At 44.8% G+C, this 22,689-nt stretch overlaps 1 protein-coding gene across 3 annotated transcripts in view; it reads left to right on the forward strand.

Moving 5' to 3' along the window:
- Window positions 1–22,689, forward strand: part of POU6F2 (POU class 6 homeobox 2) — a 446,425-nt gene that overhangs the window by 202,544 nt on the left and 221,192 nt on the right. For all 3 annotated transcript variants that reach the window (XM_060247655.1, XM_060247654.1, XM_060247656.1), the window contains exons 4-5: window positions 9,189–9,280; window positions 17,344–17,572. In XM_060247655.1, the coding sequence (XP_060103638.1) occupies window positions 9,189–9,280; window positions 17,344–17,572 (321 nt within the window). The remainder of the gene's footprint in view (window positions 1–9,188; window positions 9,281–17,343; window positions 17,573–22,689) is intronic.

Raw genomic sequence — 22,689 nt, forward strand, 5'->3', positions numbered from 1 at the left:
TAACATCTTTATTGCTTATAAACATTGGTGGACCTCCATTAACGGTCTTTGATCCAACAAAGTATGTTAAAACATGGTGGCTTTAAGGTAATCATTCAGCATTAGGCACCAAAACCAAGACTTGAAAAGGAACTGAGGAAGTTGGGGTAGGGTTGTCGGATCTTGCCTGGCTCCCGGCAGGTGATGCCATAGAGTTTTTACCCAAATTGCTAGAGCATCCCCTGTGCAATATACCTTCCATGATGACATCACTTCTGGGTGACGTCATGTCAGGCATGATGGAGGTCTTTGGGGGTGGGGTTCCCCTCATGGCCAGCTTTGTGCCAGTGGGTTGGGGGCCCAAAACGGGGGGAAACCTTGCCCCCAGTGGGAGGCTGAGAAGCCTAAGTTGGTGAAATGTCTAAAGTTTGGGAACTGGTTTAAAGCAGAGGTAAGTCCATAGCACATGAAAATAATATTGTTTTAAAGAATCTTGTGTGCTTCTACTTCATTTCCCTCTTCAGCATTCCAGCACCTTTTTTGCAGAAAAAAAGCCCTGAATAAAAGAGTCCCCTTAAATAAGCTCCAGCTGTTATTTCACCTCATGGGGTGGATTGTGATAATTATGATACTTAATATATTCTAACCAGGGCTTTTTTTTAGCAGGAATGCACAGGAACGGCTGACTTGGTGTAAGGGAATGTGGCCTAATATGCAAATGAGGCACTGGTGGGCTTTCCCTAAAAAAGCCCTATGTGAAGCAATGGTGATACCAGGGGGTGTGGCCTAATATGCAAATGAGATCCTGCTGGGCTTTTTCTGCAAAAAAAGGCCCGATTCTAACCATGCTTGTACAATTTCTATGGTGACTGTACTGACTTGATGTAAAGGGGCGTGGCCTGATATGCAAATGAGGCACTGATGGGCTTTTCCTACGAAAAAGCCCTATGTGAAACAATGGTGGTGTCAGGGGGTGTGGCCTAATATGCAAATGAGTTCCTGCTAGGCTTTTTCTACCAAAAAAGCCCTGATTTTAACCATGTTTGTACAAATTTCTATAGTGACTGTACTGCACATATCTGCATATACTTATAAATTGTGGACACAATTAATGCTGGATTTAAAAGCACGTGCGCACTACCAAGGCTATCTCCTTTCTCCAGTGACACTTCCCCACGCCACAGAGAGAACCATTCCTTTATTTGTTATTGAAGGCTGTGTGTTCCACCACCTCTCCTGAACCAGTGTGGGCCCCTCACCTGCTTCTAATTTTTTAAAATGGCTTCTAATGGCCAACAATTAAATCCCATGGCCAGTATTAAAAAGTCGACTCTATCTTTTTATTAAGTGATGGCAGTGAATATTAGAAGAAAAAAATATATTTTGACTGGGAATCATTTCAGAAGGATATCAGCACATCTGCATGCTTTTATTAGCCTGTTCAAAATCAATGTTAAAATTTCAATACACTTGTAAGTATTCCCAAACCGACATGAATCTCTGATTCCCTTTTTTTTCCTCCTTCAAAAAATTACAAATTAATCAGATTCCCAGGTTTCTGCTTAATGGTTCCCTGCATTTATTGTTTAATTCCCTCATAAAATACTGTTAAGATTGACACATTGCTATAGAGATAGAAGTCAATTGAATAATGTGTAGCAGTCTATCTTATTTGTACCTTAATGTGAGTGAGGTATTTCTTTCACATTTCCATTATTTATAAGTCTGTCCCCTTGGAGAATATATAGAAGAATTTGTTTTAAATGAGCAGATAATACCTTCTTTAAAATTTATAAGTATGGCAGCATCATCTCCTTTTCTTTCCCTCCACAGACCATGGCGTGGCAATAAAGCGGCTCTGAATTGCCTTGTGCTTGCTATTCATAGGACAAACATTAGGAGAAAGGGGATCTTGTTAAGACTGAGTTAGAATTCCATTTCTACATCCAACTACACACAAAGAACAAAATCTATTCCAAACCATCCAGTAGCAATCCTTTAAAAAAAAAAATCCTGGGATCGTTTGTTCTTAGACAACTGCGCTTCTAATGCTTTTTAGCTATGTGGTTTCATTCATAAATAGGCATGACTGCTGCACCTTTGGGGTTGCTCATATTCGTGCACATGTGGAAACAACACATGTACATCAATCTAGTTAGAAGGGCATACACGAGAAGGAGCTGGCCTGTTTATGACAGGAAAAAAGTGGTAGAAACGTATTGTAGTAAACAGTTTTTGCTCATTTTACAAGCTCTCTATGTGCGCCTGGTTCATTTCCACTCACCATTCAAACTTCTGGCTTTATCCTTTACAACTTTTGATAGCCTGGACCTTGGATATTTAAAAGCGAGCTTTCTCTCTGCCCTTTCACTTAGATAGTCATCTAGGCCTTTCACTGTTGTAGATGAAGTGACCAGGGAGAGAACCTTTTCATATGGAGTTCTGTATCTGTCCTTTCCAGAGAGATTCACCTAAAGGAATTTGGTATGGTTGCCAGCCTCCAGGTGGGACCTGGGGATCCATGGAATTACAGCTTATCTCCAGACTTCAGAGATCAGTTTGCCTGGAGCAAATGGATGCTTTGGTGCAGTGTTTCCCAGTTGCAGGGTTGTGACCTGGTACCGGGCCATGGAAGCCTCACTACCGGGTCACAAGAAAAGCCAAAGCTAGCCCCGCCCCATCTCTGTGTTGGTTAGAGAGGAGCTGGGCTGCCTCTCCTTCCTTCTCCCCTGCTCCCAGTGTTTGAGAGAAAAGCTAGTATCCACTGGCATCCATGAGGTGTTCTTCGAGGTATGAGCTTTCATGTGCCTTGCAGTACTTTCTTTTGGGGAGATTTCCCCGGGAGGCCTGGGCGGCAAAGAAAGGTGTGTGTGTGTTTTTCAGCCAGGAGGGGTGGGGAGTGGGCATTCCAGTAGCTATTTTTTTAATCAAATAAGCCCTGGGCAGAATTTTTGCTGGCTGGGGACATCTGATGGTGAGGAAGGCTTTTTTTTTTCTTTGCCCCCCCCCCTTTCTTTCCTCCCTGCAAATGATGCTCTGTCTGTATTCTTGGTGCTGGGGGGCAAGCAACAGTGGGAGGGCTTCTAGTGCCCTGGCCCCACTGGTGGTCATTCTGGTGCTTTTTGGACATTGTATGAGGGAATTTTGGACTGGATAGTCCACTGGCCTGATCCAACATGGCTCCTCTTATGTTTATGTTTTTTTCTTTCCATGTCTTTCTTTTCCTTTCCCTTCCTTCTATTTCATTCTTTCCCTTTCTCTTTCTTTCCTTCCATTTTTACTGGATGAAACTTTTCTGTTCATCATATTGTTGTTGCAGACATAGGAGCTCTGCCAATGAAAAGTTGGCACCTCCAGTTGTAGCCAGGTGGCCTTCTATGAGATTTCTGTGTGAGCGAGTGAGAGTAAGAGGTGTGGGGCAGAAAGAGATTATTGGAGATTACTGCGGTATAACTCAACAGCACTGGAAGAGATGGTACTATGAACTTGGCACCATTTTACTGGTCCTGCTTTTAACAGCTGTCTGACACCAAAATTAAACTCCTCCTGTAGATATTAAAAAGGATGAAAGTAGTTCACTGGCTAAGTATCTGCATAACAAGTTGTTTTTAAAGGCATGGGAAACACAGCCAGTAAAAAGCTGCAAGCCCCTCATAAATATCCCTTTTGGGATAACTGCAGAAAAGCTTGTATGAACTTCAAATAACTTGAAATTAATTCATTAATTGCAATACAATTCTCTGCTACCTTTCACAGCAGTTTCCCCGTATTTCAACCAAAGAAAAGTATTGGTTGTAGCTTAAGGCAGGGTTCCAGTAGTAGCAGCTGAAGGAAGGGCCTACTAAATGTGTCAGCATATTTTGAGATAGAGCAGCTGCTAGGGCCCAGTGTGGGTGATACACAGTACTGGCATTCCTGATGTCAATGGTAACAGCACTCCCAATTGCATACACTGGCCAGTGCTGTTGAGGAAGGGATGTATAGGTGGTGCAGGCAACTGAACATGGGCATTAGAAGTGCTTGCAAGCTGGAGAAGAATACACAAACAGATAGGTGCATGCAGGTGTGGGGGTGAAAAAAGAGGACCGCCCACTTTCTACCCCCATTTTGGCTCAGCATGAGTTTCAGAGAGATTTTTCTGAAAATGAAGTTACTTCAAAAGAAGAGACAGGTTTGGGGGAGTGCCCTGGAAGTGACATCACAGGAAAATGTGGAGTTTTGGTTCAGTGTGCCCCGGAAGTGACATCACTTGGTCCTTGACACCACAGGAAATGACATAATTCCTGTCTCCCGGCTCCACTCCCAAAGTCTCCTGGCTCCACCCCCAAATTTTAGTGGGCCATGAAGGAGAAGTGTAAAAATAACCAGGCCATGGGAAAGAAAAGTTTGGGAAACCCTACTTTGGCGGATGAACTTTGTGCATTGTACCCCACTGAAGTGTCTGTCCACTCCAATCTCTGTGAGTTTCCCAACCTAAAGCTGGCAGCCCTACTCATCCCATCCTCCACTGGGGGCCGGGTGTGTGTGTGTGGAGCTGGCAATCCCAGAATTTAGATACCAGGCAAAGAATTTCTTATTTTCTTCTGAATTTGCTGAACTGTGCTTAGTTTGATGTTAACATTGTATTAATACATTATTTTAGAGTTTATTATTTGGTGGCTGCTTTAGACAGATATTTCTTGGACAGATGGACTAAATAAACATGTACTTGTAGTCACAAGAAAATACGGTGCTACATAACACACACGGGTTATGCATGCACTGTTTCTCCTACAAGTTCAGCAGCATAGCTCTGTCTAGCGATAACACTGATCAACTGTCCATGAGTAGATAGGGTTTCCAGTCTCGAGATGGTGGCTGGAGATTTCCCAGAATTACAACCAGTCTCCAGGTTACAGAGATCACTTCCCCTGAAGAAAATGGCTGCTTGGGAAGGTGGACTCTATGGCACTGAAGTCTCTTCCTGGCCTAAACCCTGTCTTCCCAAGACGTCACCCACAAAATCTCCACAAATTTCCCAGCCCAGAGCTGGTAACCCTACAGATGGGGCCTGGATCAAGCTGCAATGTGGCTTGATCAATGCAGCTTGATCACGGCCATCATCTTGCTTTTCATTGGACTGAAACAGCCATAATTTCATGGAAGTCCCTTTCAAAGTCCCTGCAAGGTGACTTAATAGGCGGGGGGAATCGGTTGTCCCTACTGTAGGAACTTCAGAGCAGTGATTGTAAGAGATCCCACAACGAGTTTACCAGCATCCCCAATAAGACAGTATAGAGAACAAAAAGCAAATTGCTCACAGTTAACACGAGCTATAATCAACTATAATTATATTGAATAATAAACAATGAGAAATGATATGACTATAAATTCTTCAAAACTTACAGAAGATACAAATCCCATACATATACCAAACAGAATACAATGCAGACTCGACAGTAAAGCACTTGCACAAGTACACGCAGAAAAATGTAGTCCATTTCATGGGAACTCTCGCTCCTTTCAGTAAAGCATTTACACAAGTGCATACAAAAAAATTTAGTCCATTTCGTGGGAACTCTCATTCCTTTCACTACATTTGCGTTGAGTCTGAGACTCAGCATGGAGGGCGGGATATAAATCCAATATCTTCTTCTTCTTCTTGTCTCTAAGGTGCTCCTAGACTGGAATCTAGTTTCACTGGGGTCTGAGATCCCACAAGAATCCCATGCCTTGCAGTGCACAGACTCTTCTCTGCAAATATCCCACCTGCTACACCAGCGGTTATTTTGTTAGTGATTAAGTTCCATATTACAGTGATAAGAAGATATCTCTGTTCACAAGGACAATTTAAGAAAACGTTTTCCCATTTTTTTTTGTAATTGAATTTTTTAAAGTTACTGTTTTATTATTATTCATCACCTTCTGTAGCACCATTTGTTATTTTGTTTGGGTGGATCTCTTACATGTTTACGAATTCACGGTTTGTTTTAGTGGAGAGGAATGATCTGTGCATAGATAGAAATGTATGTATACATTGGACTGTTCGGTGAAGAATGGAGAAACCATTCCAGGTGGCACAGCTCTCTGAGCACATTAGAGCACATGCCCCTGGAGTGGAAAACAGTGTCAGCACTTTAGTTTTCAACAGAGTTCCCCAGTGTGTTTTCCCCAAGCACTGTGGTGTCTGCCAGTGTATTTCCTGGCACCTCTTTGCTTGTTCCCCCAAACAGAGAGGCAATCTCTGGCTTTCTTCCTCCACGCTGTGGAGAAAGCCCATGAGTACACATATACAGGCATCAGAAGGTGAAGCTTTTCATGGTGTGGAAGTAAGAGCTATCCCTTGCTCAAATGCAGCAGATCAAATAGCTGTTAAAGGGACAAGTGCAGGTTATGGTCTATAAATTTCATCAACAATATGTTATGTAAAATGCCAAATTATAGAAAATACAGGGTTTAAGGTAAAATAGCAAACCTGATCCCGAAGTAAAACATCCCTATAGTCTCCATGTAATATACTTCAGGGACACAAAATGATGCAGAGAGGTTGTCAGTGCAAATAGAAATTGGTTTTTGAAGCAATTCTTATACAAATAGAAATTAGGCTGCCACCTTTCCCCCCTTCCTCCTTCTCATGTTAATAGCTGCCCAACACAGAGAAATGTAGCTGGTGAAACTTTCTGGGACATTGATTTAAGTAACAGTAGAGGTAGAACTTGCTCAATTTCTGCATATGAGCTGACCAGAAAAAATTAAGGTTGTCAATCTCCAGGTGGGGCCTGGAGATCTCCTGGTTAGGGATGGGCATGGAATATGAAAATGGTGGTTTGTTTCACTTTGTGGTTTGTTGAGTTACCCGATTCAGTGGTTTAGTTCATGTTTTTTTTAAAAAAAATTTCCTGAACAATTCATGATTCATTGGTTCATTCAGTTCAGGAAGGCGTGGAATGGCCTCCAAGAGAGATAGAAAGTACAGACATGCTTTGACATGCCCAGTGTGATTATGTCATCCAGAAGTGACATTATTGTGCTGGGCACATCTCTGGGGAGATGCTCTATGATAACCATAGTGTTTTTCCCAAGTGGTAGAACGTCTCCCCAGCAATGTACCCGGCTTGATAATGTCATAATGCCGGGCACATAGCAGCATGCGAGTAGGATCCCCTGCTGATAACAACACAGATGAACCATTGGAAACCAAGCTGTTTCGGTTCTATTTCATGCGCAACACCATTTGCCAAACCTATTTGTAATGAACCACAAATCAGCTGTTTTTAGCATCCATCACAGTTCATGCTTCGATTTGTGCCCATGCCTACTCCTGGTATTACAGTTTATGGACATATGAAGCTGCCTTAAACCGAATCAGACCCTTGGTCCATCAAAGTCAGTATTGTCTACTCAGACTGGCAACGGCTCTCCAGGGTCTCAACCTGAGGTTTTTTCACACCTATTTGCCTGGACCCTTTTTTGGAGATGCCAGGGATTGAACCTGGGACCTTCTGCTTCCCAAGCAGATGCTCTACCACTGAGCCACTGTCCCTCCCTTTATCTCCAGACAATAGAGATCAGTTCCCTCCCCAAACCCCATCCTCCCCAAGCTCCACCTCCAAAATCTCCAGGCGTTTCCTAATGCAGAACAGGCAATTCTAGAAAAAAACATGGCAGTGGTAGCCTGTTAGAACCTTTCATGCTTGGTTTAGCTTGAAGGAAGGCTGAGAAGTTGGTTCTTAAAACATGTTTTGTGGAAAATAACTGCTCCCATGAATGAGTGACCAACTTGCTAACTTGCAATACTGTGTGAATTTGCTTGTTGGGTTTTTTTTTGCAGGGCTCATGCAAATAGAATTAGAATGCTTATGTGACCATTTTTATTCACTGTGAGTCAGCTGCCAGGGCCAGTTCTTTGATCTAACTAACTGACTCGTTGGGGCAGTACAGTGAGGAGGTTACTGATGCACAGCGGGGGGTCAGCTCACTTACAGCTATCTGTGGCCTAAAAGGGGTCCAGTATCCTCTCCTGGGTTCATGCCCACACTCAACATCAAGCCCTTACAGCATTGCCATAGATCAGGGGTGGCCAACAGTAGCTCTCCAGATGTTTTTTGCCTACAACTCCCATCAGCCCCAGCCAGCATGGCCAATGGCTGGGGCTGATGGGAGTTGTAGGCAAAAACATCTGGAGAGCTACTGTTGGCCATCTGGAGAGCTACTGCTGCCATAGAGTCTTAAGCTTAAACCAGGTCAATGGTAGTGTGGGCCCAGGAGAGGGCGGGTGTACCTCGCTTCGGGCAAAAATGTACTTTGAACTGGCCTGCTGCCAATATGTCATCTGCCAGCATATCAGCTCTCCTTAAGACATAAATCCTGGACTGTATATAGTAAACTTGTACAGCAGAACTCCTGGATACGATCATTTCTAACTTTCAGAGAGATTTTTATATGGAGAAGCATTAAGAAAAATAGTCCTCCACCTAGAATAGTTATTGTATCTATTTAAATTTATTAATTTTAAGCGTCTTTAGACTACCTTTTCACCCCAAGAAGGTGAATAATAACAACATTAAAACAAGTTAAAAGCACGTAATATACAAAAAATGATTTAAAAGCAATTAAAACAAACATAGACACATGAAGAGGAAGAATGGTCAAAGAGAATCAGAGAGGAAAACGCCGGAGGAAATAGAGAAGTCTGATATGTAGACTGCTCCTTCAGCCAAATTCCGTCTCTCTGTCCACAGTTCCCCCAGTGGGCTTAGATCTACTAGTTAAACAGGGTTTGAACGGCAGGTGATGCATGTTTTATTGAGATTTTAAAAAAATCCTTTACAGAGACATAAACCAGAAGTGACTTGACTTTGGCCCAGATGATTTCTGTGGTGTGAAATTACGAGACCTTCGCATCAAAAAGTCCCCTTTCCTCCTTCCACATGGCAAGCTCATGTGCTTTTATGTAAATGAATGCCTAATGCAGCCCCACATCAGCTGCCTTGATGATAGCTTCAGTTTCACCACTGTCAGATTTCTGTGTCTTCCGCAAGTGAATAGGCTGGCCTGAGTGAACGTTAGCATAATTTATGCAGCTGATAAGTGATTTGAGCGCCTGAGTTATTGATAAAACCGCTTTAGCATATCATTTTCAGCTTGATGCTCTGTGACATCACGGCAAAATGTAACGTTGCCGGTCCCCAGGCGAGATATTAAGGTAGCGCTTTCTCTTTGAATTCCAGGAGCCAGAGGAAACACGACGCTGTCTGACACCAGCACATCTGACCAGCACCAGCCCAGTCAGTCCCACCCAGCGTTCCCCGTCGGGGCCCAGGTTAGTATCTTGCCTTTAGCCTTTATGTATAAATGGAGTTTGTTGAACACAAATAGTAACGGACAGTGGTCAACTAAGTGGATAAAGCAGAAGTGATTGGCTGCATACTTTAATTCAAAATGTGTAGAGACTCCGTGTGCTTGGCAGTTGTGTGTGAAGAACGAGAGTTTGTATGTCATTCTTTTGTTAATGAAGGTATGATCTGGTTTACTTTTCAGGCAATCTAGATTTGACCGTTAAATTGCTTGAGCCTAATTTCAACTAGAGATAACAGATGTATGTATCTAGATATATACACATGTATTTAGGTGTGTTTGTATTAGATAGAGTTGATGCAAGAACATTATGCAATTTTGATGCCAATGTAGTTTATTGGGTTAGATTATTGTGTATGTCATATACAGACTTCATTTAAAACTGTATTTCTTTTCACTGAGTGCCAACAAGTATTTATGCAGGTTATGTCGCAATGCTAAGCAAAATTAAGAAGGCTTTGTAAACCAGTCAAGCCAGTTGCTAGAGAAGAGCTGGCAACTGTTCTGGCCCACAGTCTCTGACCATATCTGTGTTACAAATGAAAACTGGTCTGTATGACTTTGATAGTTAAAAGTTGGTTTCTCAAAGGATCCTGGGAATTGTAGTTTAACAAGAGAGCTAAGAATTCCATTTGGTAGTCCTTCATTCCCCTCCCTACCACAGTACCCGGGATTCCCCGGGAAGAGAAAACGGGTATAAAACCTGTTTAATTTACAATCCGGATATGCTCACTGGTAATTTTTCAGTAAGAACTTGTTCATTGGTTTGAGTAAGTTTAATTTCCCTGACCTGGATGGCCCAGGCTAGCCTCATCTCATCAGATCTCAGAAGCTAAGCATGGTCAGCCCTGACTAGTAGGGTTGCCAGGCCTGACTCAAGAATTATCTGGAGACTTTGGGGGTGGAGCCAGGAACAAGGTTGTGACAAGCACAGTTGAACTCCAAAGAAAGTTCTGGCCATCACATTTAAAGGGACCACATGCCTTTTAAATACCTTCCCTCTATTTGGAAATAATGGATGGGGCACCTTTTGGGGAGGGGGGCTTGAAAATTGAACCCCCAGTCCAGTCTTTTTGAAACTTGAATGGAGCTATGCTAAAAATCTGATGCCTCTACCTTTAAAAAAGCCCCCCCCCAGAGCCCCCAATACCCACAGATCAATTCTCCATTACACCCTATGGGAACCAGTCTCCATGGAATATAATGGAGTGCTCAGCAGACATCTCCCCCGCACACCAATTTCTGATGACCCTGTGAGGAGAGCCTCCAAACCAGGGGATCCCTGCACCCAACTGGGGACTAGCAGTCCTACTGGCTAAGGTTTGAAATACCAGGGTCATGACATGGAGGCAGCCAATGGCCAACCACCTCTGAATGCCTCTTGCTTTGAAAATCCTTCTGGATTGCCACAAGTCCGCTGTGACTTTATGGCAAAAAGGAAAAAAGAAAACCACCAGTTTAATGTCTTCCTTCCAGGAGTATCCAAGACATCCAGTCTGCTCAGCATAGTTTTAGAGTGCAGCTGGGCATTGTCGTCGCCGTATGCTAGGAAGGATTTAAAGGAAGAAAAGAAACTCAGAGGAAATCAAGAACAAAATGACACCCTGTTTAGAAAGTCTGCCGCATGCTGTAAATTTAAAGGGGCTGGAGACATTTGTCCTCAAGAAAAGAGACTGAGGTCAGCCCGAGGTTGGGGAAAGAGGGGCTCGCTTCCTGGGATATCTGAATGTATCACAAGGAAGGTGACTGTAACTATCTCTGCCAGCAGATATTCAGAGGTGTAAGCACCTCCAGCTTGTGGCTTGCTGTGAGTAAGCAGATCTATTTGGAGGTTGGCAGAATAGGTTATTTTCTGTAAGGAAGTATTCAGCTTCCTTGCAATCTGACCAAAGTGTGGAAGAATAATCAGCAACTCCAGACAGATGGAGTGAATATCCCAAACCTCTTCTGGGACCTGTCCCAGGACAGAAGGGGTGGGTGGGAAGTGCCATCAAGTCACAACTGACGTACGGCAACCCCAGAGGGTTTTCAAGGCAAAAGATGTTCCGAGGTGGTTTGCATACCACCCCAGGAATTCCTTAGCATGCCCCATCCAAGTACTAACCAAGTACTGACCCTGCTTTGCTTTTGAGATCAGGTGAGAGCTGCCTAGCCCAGGACAGTTAGCTGGTACTAATACATTGGCTCCATTCAGATGTCACATTTAACCCATGTGGAACTAATATGTTTACCAACCTAGGTCCCACACACAAATTGTCTTCTTTCTTGCCTCCTCTTGCTCTTGCAAGAAAGGAATCCCGTTTCAAAACAAAGTCTGGCTACCCGTGATTTAGGAACTCTTGCACATGGGTTTAAGTCATTTGTCATCTGCCTCTCTCACAGAGATTCTAGGGCAGGGGTGTCAAACATGTGTCTGAATCAGGCCCCCAGAGAGCTCCTATCAGGCCCCCAAGCAAATGGATGTATCTGCTTCCTTCTCCCTCTCTGTTCCTCTTGCATATCAGCTTGCTTTGCAAGGCTTGCTCAATCGCACAGGAGCTACAGAGAAAAACTTCTATTTTCTCCATTGGCCTCCCCTTTTGGTCCCCGGGGAAAGAAGGACAGTGCCAAAGCTTCCTTTACCCAGTTCCCTGGATCCCATGTGAGAAATACAAAGAAGGCATCATTAAGACCAATGAGTGCTAATGTTTAAAGAATGTTTTATTTTAAGGGTTTTTTAAACAAAAATCTTTATTTGTGTTTGTCTGTGTCCTTTATAAAGTTTATATCTCTGCTACCTAATCTTAAATAGGAACACACATGGCCTGGCTCGACATGGCCCAGCCTGACAAGGTCTCATTTATGTCAGATGCAGCCCTCATAACAAATGAGTTTGCCACCCCTGCTCTAGGGGCATAATGAGAGTTTGCTTTCCCCCTCACAAACCAGGAATCTAAACCAGGATCCAATGCAGTCTTCAAATCCTACTGTATGGGAACCCAGTGAACCTATTCACCTGCAAATATCCCTCATGGGTAACCACCAAGATTCCCTCATGCACACTCAGCATGGGAAGAGAGGGTAACAAGAACCAGATGCAGATGAGATCGTGCTACAACGTGTTCATGCACGTGATATTTTAATGCTGGTTATGAAGAAGAATACTAGGTTTTTATACCCTGCTTTTCTCTACCTTAAGCAGTCTCGAAGCAGTTTACAATCTCTTTTCCATTCCTCTCCCCACAACAGGCACCTTGTGAGGTAGGTATAGGGTTGGCTCTGACACTAGGAAGCTAGGCAATTGCCTAGGGCGATAACCATTTTGGAGCGCTGAATTGGATCCCCCATATGACTCTGTGATGTTATCAATGCGATGGGGGGGGGCGGGCACCAGAAGTTAGCCTTGCCTAGGGTGTCAGACAATCCCCTGGGTAGGTGGGACTGAGAGAGTACTGAGAGAACTGTGACTGATCCCAGGTCACCCAGGAGGCTTCAGGTGGAGGAGCTGGGAAATCAAACCCAGTTCTCCAAATTGGAGTCCACCTCTCTTACCCACTGCACCACACTGGTGATTTCTGAATACATGCAAAGTTACTTTTCATCTGGTCAACAAGGCATTAAAGTGTAGACCTGAATCCATGCCATATTTGCCAAATGGCTTTAAAAAAAAAAGTTTAAGTATAACTAAATATCCTTAGGAAACATGCCTGCTGAATGCAGGGCATTCTAAAAAACCTTTCTAGACACACAGCATACCGCTTTACAAGTATTTTCACTTTGAGTTCTGCTGTTGACTAGACATCTCTAAGAATCTACTCTTGTCCAGACATCTGCTTTGCACAGCAGGGTCTGGATGCTGACTCATGAGCAGGTCTGCCAGCTTCTGACCTAGATTCTATAGCTACGCCTTTAACAATGGTTGAGGTTGGTGATTGTTATTAGGTGATCCTGCTTCCTCTTGCATAGAGACAGATGCTAAGTTCAGAACCCCAAAGGTTGCTCCGAGAGGTGAATCTCAGCAGGGGAATTACAGGTGGGGAAAGATTTACCTACTCACACATTGTTCCTCTGCTCTAAATCACGCCCCCCCTCCCTGCAAATACCAGATTTTCTTCCAAAAATAATGTTAAAGTAGGTTGTGCTTATCTTATCTCTTAGTTGCATTTTCATCCTGCCCTTCATCTGTGATCGGGGAGGCCCATACAGGGTGCCCACCGCTGTGAATCTGCACAATTCGACTCAGAGATGATGACTGGCCCCAGGCCACCCAGTGGTCTTCATGGCTGTTGGTGATCTGAGTCTGAGCATCAATCTCGGCTTCTGTCCCTGCTGCTGGACCTCCCAACTGGTTGACCATCATGTGAGGCAGGAAGCTGGACTAGATGGACCACTGGCCTGATCCATCAGGGCTTTTCTTATATTCTTATCAGGGGAAGACCTTGGCCTCTATGCCCTGTTGTTGGTCATCCAGAGGAACTAGTTGGGCACTGTGTGAGGCAGGAAGCTGGACTAGATGGACCACTGGTCTGATCCAGCAGGGCTCTTCTTATGTTCTTAGTTTCCTGTGTCCTAGTTAGACAGGTCCAGAGAGAAAACTATGTTAGTCCATTGTAGCAAAATAGAAGCCTAGTGGCACCTTAAAGGCTAATCCAGTGCTGAATGTCAAAAGCTCACGGTGGAACAAATGTTATACAGCTTTGATATTACAGTGGACTTCAGTTTTATTAGTAGGACAGAGCCATGAAAGCCACTCAGAGCCTTCCATTCCCAGTAATGCCCAGGTGTCAGGGCAGGGTGGGACAGAGCTTTGCTGCGCCTGTGGGTTTCTTTTCTTCATCTGTGTAGGAAAGCATTGTGCTGACTGTATTAAAGTCAGGAGGAAAACAATCAGAAAATAAAATGAAAAGTTTCCTTTGTCCTGGTCATCAACACTACGCTGGCACTTGTGCGGGTCATGTATTTAGCTCCTAAGAGTCGCATATATTTGTCAGACATCTGAACAAACACTGGTTCATTCCCAAGGAAGCTTACTGTTATATACCCAAGCTGCAACTGCAGGCTTATCCTTGAAGTCAAAAACTTGAAATGGCTCAGAAGATGCCCAAGCGCTTTGCTATGAAGATGTGCTCTGTGTCACACTTGAATGGAGTTTTCAGACAATTCACGACATCCTCTGAGTCTCCAAAGTTTATTGACCATGAGCCAGGAATATTTTGCTTTGTATAGATGTGAGGCTCCATTGTTTCTGATCGTCTGGCATAGCTGACAGTGGGAGCCCCATGTCAGCATGGAGCTCTGAATCAGAAACATTAAGTTCTCTTCTCTGTGTATTGTATGCTATTGGTGCTTTTCTTTTTTATTCATTTAATATTTCCATTCCACTTCTCTCCCCAGAGGGACCCAAAACAGCTAACAACAACAAAAATAAAATACAGTCTTATGAGGTCTTATGAGGTGGCAGTCAAGGCCACGAAGAAGAAGTACTTCACGGCCAAGATTGCGTCTGCAAATTCGCGCCCAGCACAATTGTTTAAAATAATTGGACAGTTAACCACACTGCCCCAAGGCAGACCAAACGTTAGAGAATTGGAAATAGGCTGTGAGGCTTTTGCGAAATTTTTTGCAGACAAAATCACGTCGCTCCGCCAGGACCTGCCCATCACCTTGGATACAGTATGTGAGCCCGAGGCCCCGTGCCTGTCTTCGGATTTAATCCTGGATCACTTCAGCCCGCTCAGCCTGGAGGAAGTTGACGGAATTCTCTCCTCTGCACGCCCTACAACTTGCGATTTGGACCCATGCCCCTCCTGGCTAATTAAATCCTGCCTGAGGGAGCTTGAATGTCCTTTACGGGACATCATAAATAGATCCCTCTCGGAGGGGCGCTTTCCATCATCTCTAAAAGAGGCTTTGGTCCGTCCCCTCTTGAAAAAAAGTACAGCGGATCCGGCCGAATTGGCAAACTACCGACCGGTCTCTAATTTACCATTTTTAGGTAAAATTATAGAGAGGGCAGTGGCGTCACAGTTGCAGAGCTTTCTGGATGACGCTTCCATCCTAGACCCTTGCCAGTCCGGCTTTCGCCCGGGTTACGGGACGGAGACAGTACTGGTCGCCCTGGTAGATGATCTCCAACGGCACCTGGATCGGGGCGGTGTGGCGGTGCTGATGTTGTTGGACCTGTCGGCTGCGTTCGACACGGTCGACCATCGGCTACTGACCCGCCGCCTCGCCGATGTAGGGGTGAGGGGGTCTGCCTTACAATGGCTTGCCTCCTTCCTCGAGGATCGGGGACAAAGGGTGGCAATTGGGGGCGAGCTGTCCCAGAGGCGCACACTGGATTGTGGAGTGCCTCAGGGGGCAGTTCTCTCACCAATGCTATTTAATATCTACATGCGCCCCCTTGCCCAGATTGCCAGGAGACATGGACTTGGGTGCCATCAATATGCAGATGACACCCAACTCTATCTGCTAATGGACGGCCGGCCTGACTGCGTCCCAGAGAATTTAGACCGGGCCCTGCAGGATTTGGCAACCTGGTTGAGGAAGAGCGGGCTGAAACTGAATCCAGCGAAGACAGAAGTCCTTTGTCTGGGTCGGGGCGCTCGGGGAGGGGAAATACCTCTCCCGGTCTTCGACGGGGTGCCGTTGAAAGCGGCGCACCGAGTTAAGAGCCTGGGAGTTTTACTGGAGCCTGCATTATCAATGGAGGCCCAGATTGCAGCCACTGCCAAGTCAGCCTTTTTCCATCTAAGGCGGGCAAAGCAGTTGGCTCCCTTCCTAGAGCGCCAAGATCTGGCAATGGTGCTTCATGCAACGGTCACCTCGAGACTGGATTACTGTAATGCCCTCTACATGGGGCTGCCTCTGTGCCGAACCCGGAAGCTGCAGCTGGTGCAGAACGCAGCGGCTAGACTGTTGCTGGGACTCCCTAAATGGGAGCACATACAGCCTGGGCTGCGCGAACTGCACTGGCTGCCAGTTACATACCGGGTTCGTTACAAAGTGCTGGTCATTACCTTTAAAGCCCTATATGGTCGAGGACCTGTCTACCTTAGGGACCGTCTCTCCTCATATGAACCCCAGAGAGCACTGAGGTCAGCCGGGAAAAACCTGCTGACTATCCCCGGACCGAGAGAGGTGAAGCTGCAAAGCACCCGTAACCGGGCCTTCTCCTCTATAGCCCCGAGCCTATGGAACCAACTTCCAGAGGAAATGCGGGCCCTGCGGGACCTAGAACAGTTCCGCAGGGCCTGCAAGACCTTCCTCTTCAGACTGGCCTTCCCTGATGAAAATGGAAATTGCGAAGGAAACCGCCATCAGAAAAAGTAAACATAGCACTAGCACTTTTAAAAATTAACTAATTTAATTTTAAAGCTTAACCAGATTTTAACTAAATGCTGATAATGTTTAATGTAGTTTTATTTACTTGTATAATTTAACTCTGAACCACGTTGTTAGCCGCCCTGAGCCTGCTCCGGCGGGGAGGGCGGGATACAAATAAAATTTGTTGTTGTTGTTGTTGTTGTAGTATGAGCACGATACACCAAACTGCAGGGCTTTTTTTTTTGTAGCAGGAACTCCTTTGTGTATTAGACCATACACCCCTGATGTAGCCAGTCCTCCTGGAGCTTACAGCGGGCCCTGTACCGAAAGCCCTGTAAGCTCTTAGAGGATTGGCTATATCAGGGGTGTGCGACCTAATATGCAAAGGAGTTCCTGCTACAAAAAAAGCCTTGCCCAAGTGCAACTGATCTTTGACTGGTTCCTCCAAAGGCACAGGCTAAGAGGCAAAGGGCAAAAAACCTTTTGGTTCTTACCCTTCAGCATACATCTCTGGCAGTGCCCAACCCTTCCACTTGCAGTCAAGAAAGAGACAAAACACACAAGACACCAAGATGTTCCTCACCAGTTCTCTCCTTCCCTTGCTCCTTGACATTGTGTTCACATAGAGGGAAACAACTGCCATTCCTAGGCTCTGCTAAAACCACTGCATCCGTGCATGTATTTGTCCTGCGGTAAAACTCTGGTTCTTCTGTTTCCTTGCAGCCACTACTGACAGCTCAGCAGTTAGCCTCGGCTGTAGCAGGGGTGATGCCGGGAGGCCCTCCAGCACTGAACCAACCGATCCTTATTCCTTTCAACATGGCTGGACAGCTGGGCGGCCAGCAAGGTCTGGTCCTCACTTTGCCGACGGCTAATCTCACCAATATCCAAGGGCTGGTAGCGGCAGCTGCAGCAGGAGGCATTATGACGTTGCCATTGCAAAATCTACAAGGTAAAGCTCATCAGAAGTTCATTTTATGTACGTACAATCTTATATGTATTTGCTTATTTAAAACCTTGCATTCAAAAGTCATTGGCTGTTAGCAAGTCACTTGGAGGCCATTTTTTGTTCATTGTTCTCTTTTATGCCAGCCCATTAAGTTCCCAAAATGATTCTCCGGGGGGGGGGGCAAGGTGAAGATGGTGGCAGGAGCGGAATCTGCCTTCCATTATCTCCTGCTAATAGAACTATTTTGAAATGATAGGGGGGACACTATAATTCATATTCCATAATGGAAATTTAGTAGCTCCTCAGAGGCAATAAAACAATGTGTGCACGTTATGGGTTGGACGCCGTTGTCAAAAGTTAGGGTTAGTTTTATTTAACTACTTTATCTGTATGGTGTCCCATGCAGTGCTCCCTGGGTTGTTTAGTTTGTAGAAAAGATACATGGGGAAAATGCATAGAGATAATTTTGCCTTCCTTCCCTATAATGCCAGGACTTGGGGACAGCCTGTTAAGGTGATGGGCAGTGGACTGAGAACAGACAAAGGGAATTAGTTATGCTCTGAATGACGAAGCAACTTGTGGAATTCACTGTGCTCCATGAAGTAACGATGACCGGATGTTCTGTCAGCTTTAAAAGGGAATAAGATAAACTCAGGAAGAGTGGATCTACTAATGGTGATTAGCTGCAATCAGGGCTATTTTTGTAGCAGGAACGCATTTGCATATTAGGCCACACACCCCTGATGTAGCCAATCCTCCAAGAGCTTACAGGGCTCTTAGCACAGGGCCTACTGTGAGCTCTTGGAGAATTGGCTACATCAGGGATGTGTGGCCTAATACGCAAAGGAGTTCCTGCTACAAAAAAGCCCTGGCTGCAGTGACTCAAGGAGACCTTCACTTTCAGAGGCAGTAGCCCTCTGAATGCAAGGACTGGGAGGGGGAGAACAACAGTGGGAAGGATTGACCTCCGTGACTTGCTGTGTAGGTCTCCCAGAGGATTCTGACTGGCTACCACGTGAAACAGGATGCTGGACTAGATGGACCACTAGTGTAGTCCAGCAGGGCTACTCTTACGTTCTCTTAGGCTCTGATGTTTCAGGTGACAAAGTTCCTGATCCAAAGAAAGTATTGTGATTTTAATAGTGCTACTAGTGAAGTGATCGTCAGTGCTGAATCGCTTAGGTTGGGCTGCAATGGGGAATGAGGCCCGTGTAGGGTCTGATGTGGTTTTAACAACATCAGGGAGCCCATGGAGAACAGACACACACCACGTCTCCATCATTGTCTACAATATTGCTGGAGAAAAAGTGTCATGGTCTTCCTGTTTGCCGCTCATTTATCTTGTTGTTCAGATGAATGGCACACCACCCCTTCTGTGGTGCATGGCACCCCGAAGGAGACAAGAGGCCACACTACTACAGAAGGCCAATGTGTTCATAACCCAGATGCCATCACACAGCTCAACATCTAGGTACAACAGGGGTGCCAAAAGTGCTCCAGGGCTCTTATCTGGCCCGCGAGCAACTGGTCATTATCTTTATTACCAAATGACAGAGGCTGTGCATTTTGTCCCTGTATACTGTCCCAGTGCTAATGAGTAATGGGGGGTAGAAGTGGGGGCTGGGCATCAGGAAGGGTGGGCATGCAAGGAGATACCGTAAGAGTTTTCAGCATGTTTGTATTTTGAACTTACGCAGATCATGAGAGCGAAGGCAGGAAGGGTTGCATCAGTGCTTTGGAGTCAGGAAGCCATTTTTCTTGGGGCCAGTTTGGCCAGCGATCCTGGAGGGTTTTTGCCATCTTCTGGGCATGGAGCAGAGGACACTGAGGGTGTTGGGGGGGGGAGGAAGGTATTTGTGAATTTCCTGCATTGTGCAGGGAGTTGAACTAGATGATCCTGGTGGCCCCTTCCAACTCTATGATTCTGTGATTCTAAGGAATGTTGTAGGCCACTTGGGTAACTCTTGGGGAGAAAAGGAAAGTTATAAATAAAGTAAATCTTTTGAACCTTGTCTTGGCTGGCCCGTCTCCTCCAGTATTTTTTTCCCATAGCAGCCAGTCACGAGAGATGGATGCATACTAATTTCCCTTGTTTTTCCTCATGAAACTTTGGGCTTCCATAAGTGGTGGACCGGCCATTATGGTCACCAGTGGCCTTGGAGGTTGCCTTTCCTGAGCTTACCTTGCTTGGGGAGGCAAGGTGACCAGCTTGGCAAAACACAAGCTTCCACCAGGTGATGGACAGCCACGACTTGGCCTGGACCAACGAGGGTGAGGCATGTGTGGTCATTGTCACTGTCTGGCCCAAGCAAGTCACACACTCCATTAAGGAGGGCATGGCAGGATAGATGAGGCCCTTTCCAGGGCTATTTTGGCCGCCCTGGATTTTACTGATATGACTGATTGCTCCTGTGCACCCAGAACGGAAGCATATGAGGGCAATACAGAGAAGTTGGCATAAAAAGATTAATTGAAGTTGGGTCATTTTGTTGAAAAATAGGTGGTGGAGCTCATCCAGGGATTGTTATGCAGCTGCACCTACTATTCCGTGGAGAATGTAGGTAGGTGGGGAGGAAGAGGGGGAACCCTCAGAAAGGTTCAGGAGCTGTGCTCCTGTGAGCTCCTGCTGAATTCAAGGCCTGGAAGTCCTGATGATGAAGGAAACAGACTGACCCAATGGCTAGGATAGTGAAAGATGGGGAGGATGGCCATCTCAGAGGAACTGCCATATTGCATGATGAAACAGGAAGTACAATGCTAGGTGATGACCAGTGTTCCCTCTAAGCTGAGTTAGTGTGAGCTAGCTCAGTTTTTTTAGCCCCTGGCTCATACATTTTTGTCTTTGCTCAGGAAAAATGGCCCCAGAGCAAACTAATTTATGCAGTAGTTCACAACTTTAATGCCAGTAGCTCACAAAGTAGAATTTTTGCTCACAAGACTTCACAACTTAGAGAGAATATTGGTGATGATCTGTTCCAGAATGCAGTGTGGACCATGCCTACACTTTGTGGTCATGTAAGAAATCACAGATATGAACATGTCCTTGGATATTACAGTATTTTTAAAAATTTTCTAAGCAAGAATCCAGTGAGCAACGTACAGTACACCTGAGCAGTATTTTGTTTTTTGTTTTAAATCCAAAGTACAATCTAGAAGGATAACTTTAATGAAAAAATGATGGAGGAAGTGTGAAAAAACAAATTCTGCTGTAGACCTTACCATTAAAAAAAGAAAACCCAAAAAAACACAGATATTTTGCTGACATAAATACAGAGAAAAGTTTCCCACAGATAAAATGGGGCTTTGATTAAATGAACACTCCGCACAGCACTCTAAGTTGTTTTTAAGCGATTCAGCTGCTGTTGATGACTTGATGGATTGTTTGACGTGCCAAAGACTACAGGTTGTGGAACAGTGAGAAGGGGAGACAATTAATGTGTTGAACAAATTCCTGTTACGTAGGGCATGCATGGGGCCCTCACCTGTTGGCTTGGCAGCTCGCTTCTTACCTTGCGCCAGTTTTAAACTTTAATGTCAACAGACCTCTCTTATCATAGTTGCAAATGGTTTTCACTTTAATGTTTAAAATAATGTCTCCCTCTCATACCATTAAGCTGCGCCCAGCAACCTGTCATTCATAAATCATAGATGGAAAGGACACACTAATGCACAAATTTTGCTTGTTTAAAATTTGAGAGTGCATGTAAAGTAGGGAATGGGAGATTAAAAAAAATAATGGCGGAACCGGAGTCTGGGTAAAAGCAGATACAAGAAAGTAGAGGAAGAGGCTTTTTGGTATAGGGTGGATGATGAAATCTTAATGAAGACATAGGCATTATAAAAGTGTATCCCTCGGCTCCAGAGTGTTCTAGCTTCTGGTTACTGTGGATAAAGCATTATAAATAAACATAAGCCAATGCATATGTTACGTCATGATTCCATTCTGCTTTGCTAAGCTGGATAGCAGAGCTAAAAGACTTGAAAACCAGGCACTGGGGCTGGATCAATAGGTGTACACCTTGGGGTAAAGAAATGATGAAGACTGAAGTCCATCTTTTGCATCTTTGCTGCAAATGTTTGTGGTAACTTTGCAGCATCGTGGCTTAGGAGACACAGAAACTTGTCTGCTTAGACTCCTTCCCATGATTTTTCAGTGGAGCTTATCCCCAGGAAAGTGATAGGATTGCACGGATAGGATGCTTTCAGTTTCATCCAGTTTTCTTGCTTGGGGAGGAGCTAGGCTTTCATAAGAAAAGTCAACTGAAAATCTGTTAGTTTTTCTTCATACATTCCAATAGTCCGTCTGTCTTCCTTCCTTCCTTCCTTCCTTCCTTCCTTCCTTCCTTCCTTCCTTCCTTCCTTCCTTCCTTCCTTCCTTCCTTCAATAAGCATTATATAGTTAAGGACAAAAGTGTTGGATTGTTCTCACAACACAGTATTATTGGCAACAAAATTCAGTGCTAGCAAATGCTGGGGTTTGGGTGCCAGTAAAGGTGCCATTTCAGATAGATCTGAAGTCACTTCTGGGTGATAGTCTAAGAGGCCATGGAGACTAGGGGAAGTCCTAGAGCATCATCAGTATCATTCTTCTCTGTCTCAAGCTCTTCAAATTATCAAGGGCAGGGGACTGTCTTCTGCCTGTGGGCAAATGGCAAACCTAACAAAGGTTGGATTGTGTACTGTGGACGCATCATCAGATTGTGAGAACTACTTCTTGAGGCTGACTCTATTTTCACAGAAGACAAAAAGAGTTTTCTACTGCTGCTGTGTCAAAAATGGCTTCATTAGGCCATGTAGCGGAATTTTTTTGCAAGTTAGGTAGTGTCTTGCGACTTTTATACTTGGGCATCTCAGTCTTAGTGTGACATTCTAACCACTATGCCATACTCACTTTCCAGTCATAAGTCCCCATGCATGAGTCTACACCTGGTTTTCCAGAGAGAAGGATAACAACAGGGGTTTATAATAAAGCTTCCTCACTCTTCTGTCCATGCAACAACATGAGCCAAATGGATATCTAAATGACATAACACGGTCTTTCAGCCAGCAAGGTTTGTGGGGTTGTTTATGGCAATATACAGCTTGAGTGATGTTTGTACTTCAGAAACAATGGCCAAACA

This window comes from Heteronotia binoei, chromosome 10 (genome assembly GCF_032191835.1).
Source record: "Heteronotia binoei isolate CCM8104 ecotype False Entrance Well chromosome 10, APGP_CSIRO_Hbin_v1, whole genome shotgun sequence".
Taxonomy (NCBI): Eukaryota; Metazoa; Chordata; class Lepidosauria; order Squamata; family Gekkonidae; genus Heteronotia; species Heteronotia binoei.